Source organism: Oncorhynchus nerka, linkage group LG23 (genome assembly GCF_034236695.1).
Source record: "Oncorhynchus nerka isolate Pitt River linkage group LG23, Oner_Uvic_2.0, whole genome shotgun sequence".
In the NCBI taxonomy this organism is placed as follows: Eukaryota; Metazoa; Chordata; class Actinopteri; order Salmoniformes; family Salmonidae; genus Oncorhynchus; species Oncorhynchus nerka.
The window spans coordinates 10,817,328-10,827,953 of NC_088418.1; the positions used below are offsets into that span (position 1 = coordinate 10,817,328).

A 10,626-nucleotide genomic window follows, 5' to 3' on the forward strand; every position below is an offset into this window, starting at 1 on the left:
ATGTACTGCAGTCTTAAGTGTTAGGCTAACAAATCATAATGGGAAATAATAAATAAATTAAACACCAACATAAATCTATTTTCTCCAGTTCCAGGCGGAGCTGAAGAAGCACTGGCAGCTCTTCCGGTTTTCAAACCCCTTCCAGGTCACGCCCTGTATTCACTACCGGGATGCGCCCCTCAAACACCTGTGGAAGTGCTCCAGAGGCCGACGCTCCCATCAAAACAAATCATATGAGGAGGAGGGTGGGCCTGCCACACACTCACACCTGCTGCAGGTGGCGTGGCAGGGGGACGGAGGAGGAGGAGAAGGAGGGGCGGTGGCAGGGTGGAGAGGAAGGGGGAGAGAAATGGGAGGATTGGAGTTCCACACCAGGAAGAGTTTGTCAGGTAGTGACGGAGAGATGACGCTGGGAGAGACCATGGAGGAGATACTGGAGGAGAGCGAGTTCTGACCTCCTTTTCTCTCCAGACTGCTATGAACTGTTACGGGGCCTTGTTTCCTTATCAAATCAAAAAATCTAATCAAATCAAATGTATTTATATAGCCCTTCGTACATCAGCTGATAACTCAAATTGCTGTACAGAAACCCAGCCTAAAACCCCAAACAGCAAGCAATGCAGGTTTTGACGCACCTTGGCTAGGAAAAACTCCCTAGAAAGGCCAAAACCTAGGAAGAAACCTAGAGAGGAACCAGGCTATGAGGGGTGGCCAGTCCTCTTCTGGCTGTGCCGGGTGGAGATTATAACAGAACATGGCCAAGATGTTCAAATGTTCGTAAATGACCAGCATGGTCAAATAATAGGTCTGGGACAGGCAGCACGTCCGGTGAACAGGTCAGGATTCCATAGCCGCAAGCAGAACAGTTGAAACTGGAGCAGCAGCACGGCCAGGTGGACTGGGGACAGCAAGGAGTCATCATGCCAGGTAGTCTTGAGGCATGGTCCTAGGGACGGCATGAGCCAGTGACTCAGCCCCTGTAATATGGTTAGAGGCAGAGAATCCCCGTGGAAAGAGGGGAACCGGCCAGGCAGAGACAGCAAGGGCAGTTCGTTGCTCCAGAGCCTTTCCGTTCATCTTCACACTCCTGGGCCAGACTACACTCAATCATATGACCCACTGAAGAGATGAGGCTTCAGTAAAGACTTCAAGGTTGAGACCGAGTTTGCGTCTCTCACATGGGTAGGCAGACCATTCCATAAAAATTGAGCTCTATAGGAGAAAGCCCTGCCTCCAGCTGTTTGCTTAGAAATTCTAGGGACAATTAGGAGGCCTGCGTCTTGTGACCGTAGCGTATGTGTAGATATGTACGGCAGGACCAAATCAGAGAAATAGGTAGGAGCAAGCCCATGTAATGCTTTGTAGGTTTGCAGTAAAACCTTGAAATCAGCCCTTGCCTTGACAGGAAGCCAGTGTAGGGAGGCCAGCACTGGAGTAATATGATCAAATTTTTTGGTTCTAGTCAGGATTCTAGCAGCCGTATTTAGCACTAACTGAAGTTTATTTAGTGCTTTATCTGGGTAGCCGGAAAGTAGAGCACTGCAATAGTCTAACCTAGAAGTAACAAAAGCATGGATAAATTTTTCTGCATAATTTTTGGACAGAAAGTTTCTGATTTTTGCAATGTTACGTAGATGGAAAAAAGCTGTCATTGAAACAGTTGTGATATGTTCGTCAAAAGAGAGATCAGGGTCCAGAGTAACGCCGAGGTCCTTCACAGTTTTATTTGAGACGACTGTACAACCATTAAGATTAATTGTCAGATTCAACAGAAGATCTCTTTGTTTCTTGGGACCTAGAACAAGCATCTCTGTTTTGTCCGAATTTAAAGTAGAAAGTTTGCAGCCATCCACTTTCTTATGTCTGAAACACATGCTTCTAGCGAGGGCAATTTTGGTGCTTCATCATGTTTCATTGAAATGTACAGCTTTGTGTCATCCGCATAGCCGTGAAAGTTAATATTATGTTTTCGAATGACGTCCCCAAGAGGTAAAATATATAGTGAAAACAATAGTGGTCTTAAAACGGAACCTTGATGAACACCGACATTTACAGTTGATTTGTCAGACGACAAGCCATTCACAGAGACAAACTGATATCTTTCCTACAGATAAGATCGAAACCAGGCCAGAACTTGTCCGTGTAGACAAATTTGGGTTTCCAATCTCTCCAAAAGAATGTGGTGATCGATGGTATCAAAAGCAGCACTAAGGTCTACGAGCACGAGGACAGATGCAGAGCCTTGGTCTGATGCCATTAAAAGGTAATTTACCACCTTCACAAGTGCAGTCTCAGTGCTATGATGGGGTCTAAACTGAAGCATTTCGTATACATTGTTTGTCTTCAGGAAGGCAGTGAGTTGCTGCGCAACAGCCTTTTCAAAAAATGTTGAGAGGAATGGAAGATTCGATATAGGCCGATAGTTTTTTATATTTTCTGGGTCAAGATTTGGCTTTTTCAAGAGAGGCTTTATTTCTGCCACTTTTAGTGAGTTTGGTACACATCCGGTGGATAGAGAGCCGTTTATTATGTTCAACATAGGAGGGCCAAGCACAGGAAGCAGCTCTTTCAGTAGTTTAGTTGGAATGGGGTCCAGTTTGCAGCTTGAAGGTTTAGAGGCCATGCTTATTTTCACCATTGTGTCAAGAGATATAGTACTAAAACACTTGAGTGTATTTCTTGATCCTAGGTCCTGGCAGAGTTGTGCAGACTCAGGACAACTGAGCTTTGAAGGAATACGCAGATTTAAAGAAGAGTCCGTAATTTGCTTTCTAATAATCATGATATTTTCCTCAAAGAAGTTCATGAATTTATTACTGCTGAAGTGAAAGCCATCCTCACTTTGGGAATGCTGCTTTTTAGTTAGCTTTGTGACAGTATCAAAAAGACATTTCGGATTGTTCTTATTTTCCTCAATTAAGTTGGAAAAATAGGATGATCGAGCAGCAGTGAGGGCTCTTTGATACTGCACGGTACTGTCTTTCCAAGCTAGTCGGGAGACTTCCAGTTTGGTGTGGCGCCATTTCCGTTCCAATTTTCTGGAAGCTTGCTTCAGAGCTCGGGTATTTTCTGTATACCAGGGAGCTAGTTTCTTATGAGAAATGTTTTTAGTTTTTAGGGGTGCAACTGCATCTAGGGTATTGCGCAAGTTTAAATTGAGCTCCTCAGTTAGGTGGTTAACTGATTATTGTCCTCTGATGTCCTTGGGTAGGCAGAGGGAGTCTGGAAGGGCATCAAGGAATCGTTGTGTTGTCTGTGAATTTATAGCACGACTTTTGATGCTCGTTGGTTGGGGTCTGAGCAGATTATTTGTTGCAATTGCAAACGTAATGAAATGGTGGTCCGATTGTCCAGGATTATGAGGAAAAACATTAAGATCCACAACATTTATTCCATGGGACAAAACTAGGTCCAGAGTATGACTGTGACAGTGAGTAGGTCCAGAGACATGTTGGACAGAACCCACTAAGTCGATGATGGCTCCGAAAGCCTTTTGGAGTGGGTCTGTGGACTTTTCCATGTGAATATTAAAGTCACCAAAAATTAGAATATTATCTGCTATGACAAGGTCTGATAGGAATTCAGGGAACTCAATGAGGAACGCTGTATATGGCCCAGGAGGCCTGTAAACAGTAGCTATAAAAAAATGATTGAGTAGTCTGCATAGATTCCATGACTAGAAGCTCAAAAGACGAAAACGTCATTTTTTTTTGGTAAATTGAAATTTGCTAACGTAAATGTTAGCAACACCTCCGCCTTTGCGGGATGCACGGGGGATATGGTCACTAGTGTAACCAGGAGGTGAGGCCTCATTTAACACAGTAAATTCATCAGGCTTAAGCCATGTTTCAGTCAGGCCAATCACATCAAGATTATGATCAGTGATTAGTTAATGGACTATAATTGCCTTTGACGTAAGGGATCTAACATTAAGTAGCCCTATTTTGAGATGTGAGGTATCACGATCTCTTTCAATAATGACAGGAATGGAGGAGGTCTTTATCCTAGTGAGATTGCTAAGGTGAACACCGCCATGTTTAGTTTTGACCAACCCAGGTCAAGGCACAGACACGGTCTCAATGGGTATAGCTGAGCTGACTACACTGACTGTGCTAGTGGCAGACTCCACTAAGCTGGCAGGCTGGCTAACAGCCTGCTGCCTGGCCTGCACCCTATTTCATTGTGGAGCTAGAGGAGTTAGAGCCCTGTCTATGTTGGTAGGTAAGATGAGAGCACCCCTCCAGCTAGGATGGAGTCCGTCACTCCTCAGCAGGTCAGGCTTGGTCCTGTTTGTGGAGGCCAGAGATTATTACTGGCTAGGATGGAGTCCGTCACTCCTCAGCAGGCCAGGCTTGGTCCTGTTTGTGGGTGAGTCCCAGAAAGAGGGCCAATTATCTACAAAGTATATCTTTTGGAAGGGGCAGAAAACAGTTTTCAACCAGCGATTGAGTTGTGAGACTCTGCTGTAGAGGTCATCACTCCCCCTAACTGGGAGGGGGCCAGAGACAATTACTCGATGCCGACACATCTTTCTAGCTGATTTACACGCTGAAGCTATGTTGCACTTGGTGACCTCTGACTGTTTCATCCTAACATCGTTGGTGCCGACATAGATAACAATATCTCTATACTCTCTACACTCGCCAGTTTTAGCTTTAGCCAGCACCATCTTCAGATTAGCCTTAATGTCGGTAGATGGAGTCATTCCTATATGATACAAGTCCTTTGACAGACAACGGTCACATCTTGCGTATAACAATGATGTTGTATCTTTGTACAGATTCTTTGTATGGTACCTTGTGTATCATTGTGTATGTGAGCAATGTTCAAGGATGTTAATGCTAAATCATAAAACACACACAGTACCAGTCAAAAGTGTTTCTTTATTTGTACTATTTTCTACACTGTATAATAAAAAAATGAAGACATCAAACCTATGAAATATGATCATCATGTCGTAACCCCAAAAAGTTTTAAACAAATCAAAATACATTTTAGATTTTAGATTCTTCAAAGTCGCCACCCTTTGCCTTGATGACAACTTTGCACACTCTTGGATTTCTCTCAACCAGCTTCACCTGGATGCTTTTCCAACAGTCTTGAAGGAGTTCCCACATATGTGACCGACCACCTTGATTCGGTCTTATGTAGCAAAATTTTACATATGATAAAAGCAGAGACACAGAGCTACAAAGTGGTTTATCATACACTGCATTTGAGGAACAATGGGGAAGTAATTCTGCTTTGAAAGTTGACAAACTTATAACCTCACTTTTGAGAAAATGGCCTTTAAATGTTTTGGTAACTACTGGAGAGCTCTTCTTTGTCTACCCTCATTCAGCATCATTCACACCCTCTTAAGCTTTAGCCCCCAACCAAACTCTGACCATTTAACTCATCCTAGCAGAGTTGGTTAGGATGTTTTCATGTTACCCAGAGCATTGGTGGCTGTAACTATGCTGCTGGTAAAAATTTAATTAAGTTTATTTGCCAACATTTCCTGACACTGGCCATATTGAACGGGTGTTGAGCGTTCTTAAATTCATCAGTTATTCTGCGCTCTGGCACACTCAGACGAGAGTGCTCTGGAATCGGAGTAGATGGCCAGACTGAATTTACGAACGCACCCAAAATGGTTACTTGTATAGTGGGGTCTTTCGTTAAGACATGTAGCTAGCTAGCTACATCCAAGACCCCACACATTGTTTAGCTAGCTAGCTAATCCCAACTCATGACGTTACCACCCTGAATGAATTTGCAGGTAGCTAACCAACCAGGTTCAATGTTAGCTAGCTAACATTAGGCTATAACTAGCCAAGCAAATAGCTCTGAGATACGAATAATAAGATCATACACGTAACGTTGGCTAGCGAGCCAGCGAGCTAACGTTATCTAGCTAACAGTACACTTTGACTTGAAACGAAACCACTTTCTTTTAAAATTAGAAACATGTAATATCTGAAAATGTAGCTAGACTATCTTACCCATATACATCATGGATGGACGTGACTCCTGGCACGGATACCATGGGTGCCTTTACTTTGAATATGTAATCTTGAGACAGGTGTTTTTTCTCCATGTCCTTAGCTATCAAACTCGAATCCCACTGATTTCAAAACTCGGTCCTCCAGAAAGTGGACAACAACACCTGCAGTTATACTACGCAATACATTACAAAAAAGCTGCGTTAGACGGGATTACCTACACATACTGACCAGCTCAAATAGACAGAAGCTATATGTCAAACCAATCCAAACTCATCTCTCGGCATGTCCAGCCCACTCATTATCTCAGCCAGTCATTGCTAGTGGGAAGGTTGCTGCTTTTTTCTCAGGCTAAACCAACTAGGCTAGTAATTTAAGAATTTTATGCATATTTACAGATGGCATTGTTATTAAGGCACATGAAAGTTCACTGTTCGAGATTTCTACCTTGATAAAAAAATAAAAGTTTACGTTCAAACGGCTCTCCTGTGAAGTAGTGACCATATTTTCCTGAAACGAGTCACATATGCTGAGCACTTGTTGGCTGCTTTTACTTCACTCTGCGGTCCAACTCATCCCAAACCATCTCCATTGGGTTGAGGTCAGGGGATTCTGGAGGCCAGGTCATCTGATGCAGCACTCCATCACTCTCCTTCTTAGTCAAATAGCCCTTACACAGCCTGGAGGTGTGATGGGTCATTGTTGAAAAACAAATGATAGTCCGACTAAGCGCAAACCAGATGGGATGGCATATCGCTGCAGAATGCTGTGGTAGCCATGCTGGTTAAGTGTGCCTTGAATTCTAAATAAATCAGTGACCATGTCACCAGAAAAGTACCCCCTCACCATCACACCACCTCCTCCTCCATGCTTCAAGGGGGGAACCACACATTCGGAAATCATCCATTCACCTACTCTGCGTCTCACAAAGACATGGCGGTTGGAACCAAAAATCTCTAATTCGGACTCATTAAACCAAAGGACAGATTTCCACCATTCTTTAAAGAGTGGTTTCTTTGCAGCAATTCGACCACGACGGCCTGATTCACGCAGTCTCCTCTGAACAGTTGATGTTGAGATGTGTCTGTTACTTGAACTCTGTGAGGCATTCATTTGGGCTGCATTGTCTGAGGCTGGTAACTCAAATGAACTTATCCTCTGCAGCAGAGGTAACTCTGGGTCTTCCTTTCCTGTTGTGGTCCTCATGAGAGCCAGTTTCATCATAGCGTTTGATGGTTTTTGCGACTGCACTTGAAGAAACTTTCAAAGTTCTTGAAATGTTCCGGATTGACTGACCTTCATGTCTTAAAGTAATGATGGACTGTCATTTCTCTTTGCTTATTTGATCTGTTCTTGCCATAATATGGACTTGGTCTTGTACCAAATAGGGCTATCTTCTGTATATCACCCCTACCATGTTACAACACAACTGATTGGCTCAAACGCATTAAAAAATGAAAGAAATTCCAGAAATTAAGTTTTACAAGGCACACCTGTTAATATACATGCATTCCATGTGACTACCTCATGAAGCTGGTTGAGAGAATGCCAAGATAGTGCAAATCTGTCATCAAGGCAAAGGGTGGCTACTTTGAAGAATCTGAAACATAAAATCTATTTTGATTTGTTTAAAACTTTTTGTTGCTTTTTGTTTTATTTTATAGTTTTGATGTCTTCACTATTATTCTACAATGTTGAAAATAGTCAACTAGAATAAAGAAAAACCCTTTAATGAGGAGGTGTGTCCAAACGGCTGACTGGTACTGTATTTATGTACATTTTATCAGAATGACTCAAATGAAACTTTATCACATAAAGGTACTAACGACAGATATATAAACATAATTTAATACACTCAAAACAGTAGAGCATTGACAGGTAAGTGTTGGTATTGAACATACTAATATTGGTCTTTGACAAAGTACAGTGTGAAGGATAAGTCTTACAGTAATGTGCACGATGTGGGTATTATCATGTATTTGTCATATCTAAAATGTATCCTTAAAGGAATATATACATTAAAGGGAATTTTGTGTTTGAAACAAATCTCTGCTACTGATTACTAAATAATAAAAATGTATATACGGTAATGATACCAGATAAACGTGCTGTTCCAACGGCACACTTGAACAAGTACTATGTTACAAACTTAACAACAAACATTGCAAGCTTCAGGTCTTTCTTGATGTGAATATTTTGTCCCAGTGAAACTAACCTGGATGTATAAAGTTGAAGCGAGAAAAAAAAGAAGAAAAAAAGATGGCGATGTCTAATGTTTCATCTCCTTTAGTCTCTCCTGTACCTTCTGTGGTTGGTCAAACTGCACCAGTCTGAGGATGTTCTTGTTGTCCATCACTCCCTGGATAAACTCCTCCTCTGTTAGCTTATCTGAAAGGACAGAATTAATAACAGATCAAATAATAGATACATTTACAATGCTCATAAGATCAAAATGCATTCATCAAAATACAATATACAATATGTGTATGATTTTCTCTAACTATTCTTTGAGTGGTTCTTAAACATGAAAACAAGGCTTACCATTTTCTTTCTTGCCGAAGGAGTCCCAGATTTTATCAGCTCTCTTCTCTGGGTTGTTCTCATCATCAGGAAGATTCTTCTGGTCCTCTTTGGAGATCATGTTGAATATCGACTATAAACACAACGTTTCTTTCATCATTATATATGTTTATAAAAACACGATGTCACCACATCTCATCTCTTACACCTATTTCATTACATCTATTTCACAATGACTCTACAACTGACCTCGACGATCTCCTGGATCTCCTTCTTGGTTATGCTTCCGTTGCGGTCGACATCGTACAGGTTGAACGCCCACTCCAGTTTCTGTATGGTCCTCCCAGAGGAGGTCAAGTGCAGGGCCATGATGTACTCCTTAAAGTCCAGCATCCCATCACTGCAGGGTTCAATATCATTCAATTACGCTCTTTCTATATCCCACAAGTGCTAATTATGCAGAGCAGTGTAAATCAGCAGGCACGTTGTAATGACCATATAATCCATTCATCACCTGTTGGAATCGAAGCTCCTGAAGACGTGGCGTGCATAAGCCTTGGGGTCTGCGTCAGGGAAGAATTTGACGTAGATGGCCTCAAACTGCTGCTTGCTGATTCGCCCACTGGGACACTCTCTCAGGAAGGTCTGGTACCTATAGAGGACGAAATAAAGATGGGATCAAACAGTAGCTACGTCTCAGATGACACCTTTCTCTCCATAAAGTGTATTTATTTTGACCGGAATTGTAAGTACCCGGTACATAGTTGCTCCTCACTGTACTTGGTGTTCAGTTTCAGCTCCTCCAGGAGATCCTTGGACAGGGAGACACTTTTGCTGTTGCCCATCTCTCCTGTGTTTTGGGATCGTTGTCCTCTAATTTTTCTCTCTATTTCTTCCCTCTCTGTCCGTTGCTCTATTTTGCTCGATCCCTCCTTGGTTCTTTGTTATTTTCTTTCTCTTCCACAGTCTCTTTTTTTTCTCTCTGCGCTCTCATGTGAGGGGACCCACTCAATCCTAGTCTGGTGCACCTCTGCTCTGACCAGAAACAAACACCGGCCCTCTTGTTCTCTGCTATTTAAATGAAGATAGATTGGTATTGGTTCAGACTGGGTGTAGGGGAGATTATAGTATACACAGCTGGTGATTTTCAGTGCACTCAACTGACACCTATATTGAAATGGATAGGGATTAAACAGCAGGGAATCTCATGGTCTAATACTGTTGGATTAGATTGGTATCAGTGTATTACCTGTTTTACACTGATACTCAGTGATAGGCAAAACACACATATGAACATGAGTCATCACTATCACATGCTGTGATTATGACATTGTAATTTGTCATTTACTGAGGTAAAAAAAAAGTTTTTATATATATATAAATATATGTATATATTGAACAAAAATATAAATGCAACATGCAACAATTTCAAATATTTTAATGAGTTCAAATCAAATCAAATCAAATGTTATTTGTCACATACACATGGTTAGCAGATGTTAATGGTCACACATACATGGTTAGCAGATGTTAATGGTCACATATACATGGTTAGCAGATGTTAATGGTCACATATACATGGTTAGCAGATGTTAATGGTCACATATACATGGTTAGCAGATGTTAATGGTCACATATACATGGTTAGCAGATGTTAATGGTCACATATACATGGTTAGCAGATGTTAATGGTCACATATACATGGTTAGCAGATGTTAATGGTCACATACATGGTTAGCAGATGTTAATGGTCACATACATGGTTAGCAGATGTTAATGGTCACATACACATGGTTAGCAGATGTTAATGGTCACATATACATGGTTAGCAGATGTTAATGCGAGGCTAGCGAAATGCTTGTGTTCTAGTTCCGACCATGCAGTAATATCTAACAAGTAATCTAAGCTAACAATTTCACAACAACTACCTTATACACAAGTGTAAAGGAATGAATAAGAATATGTACATATAAATATATGGATGAGCGATGGCCGAACGGCATAGGCAAGATGCAGTAGATGGTATAGAGTACAGTATATACATATGAGATGAGTAATGTAGGGTATGTAAACTTTATATAAAGTGGCATTGTTTAAAGTGGCTAGTGATACATATATTAC

General features: G+C 41.5%; 2 protein-coding genes across 2 annotated transcripts in view; one reads left to right on the forward strand and one right to left on the reverse strand.

The window, feature by feature from the left end:
- The window catches only part of LOC115107165 (glucagon-like peptide 2 receptor), a 30,409-nt gene extending 22,257 nt beyond the window's left edge, over positions 1-8,152 (forward strand). The window contains exon 13 of the mRNA XM_029630596.2: positions 89-8,152. Within this exon, the coding sequence (XP_029486456.1) occupies positions 89-454 (366 nt within the window). The 3' untranslated portion in view covers positions 455-8,152. The remainder of the gene's footprint in view (positions 1-88) is intronic.
- A 101-nt stretch (positions 8,153-8,253) lies between these two features.
- Positions 8,254-9,349, reverse strand: LOC115106314 (recoverin-like). The gene is made up of 5 exons (XM_029628912.2): positions 9,258-9,349; positions 9,019-9,156; positions 8,754-8,904; positions 8,526-8,637; positions 8,254-8,372 (listed from the first exon to the last, which is right to left on the reverse strand). The coding sequence occupies exons 1-5, from the start codon at positions 9,347-9,349 to the stop codon at positions 8,254-8,256; spliced, it is 612 nt and encodes a 203-aa protein (XP_029484772.1).
- Positions 9,350-10,626: the final 1,277 nt, after the last annotated feature.

Excerpts from the sequence above, each read along its gene's own strand:
- LOC115106314 (XM_029628912.2), bottom strand. The coding sequence starts at position 9,349 with ATGGGCAACAGCAAAAGTGTCTCCCTGTCCAAGGATCTCCTGGAGGAG. Across the intron at positions 8,905-9,018 it reads AGGAGCTTCGATTCCAACAG|TGATGGGATGCTGGACTTTA; the intron begins GTGATGAATGGA and ends TGAACCCTGCAG. Across the intron at positions 8,373-8,525 it reads CTTCGGCAAGAAAGAAAATG|ATAAGCTAACAGAGGAGGAG; the intron begins GTAAGCCTTGTT and ends CTGTCCTTTCAG.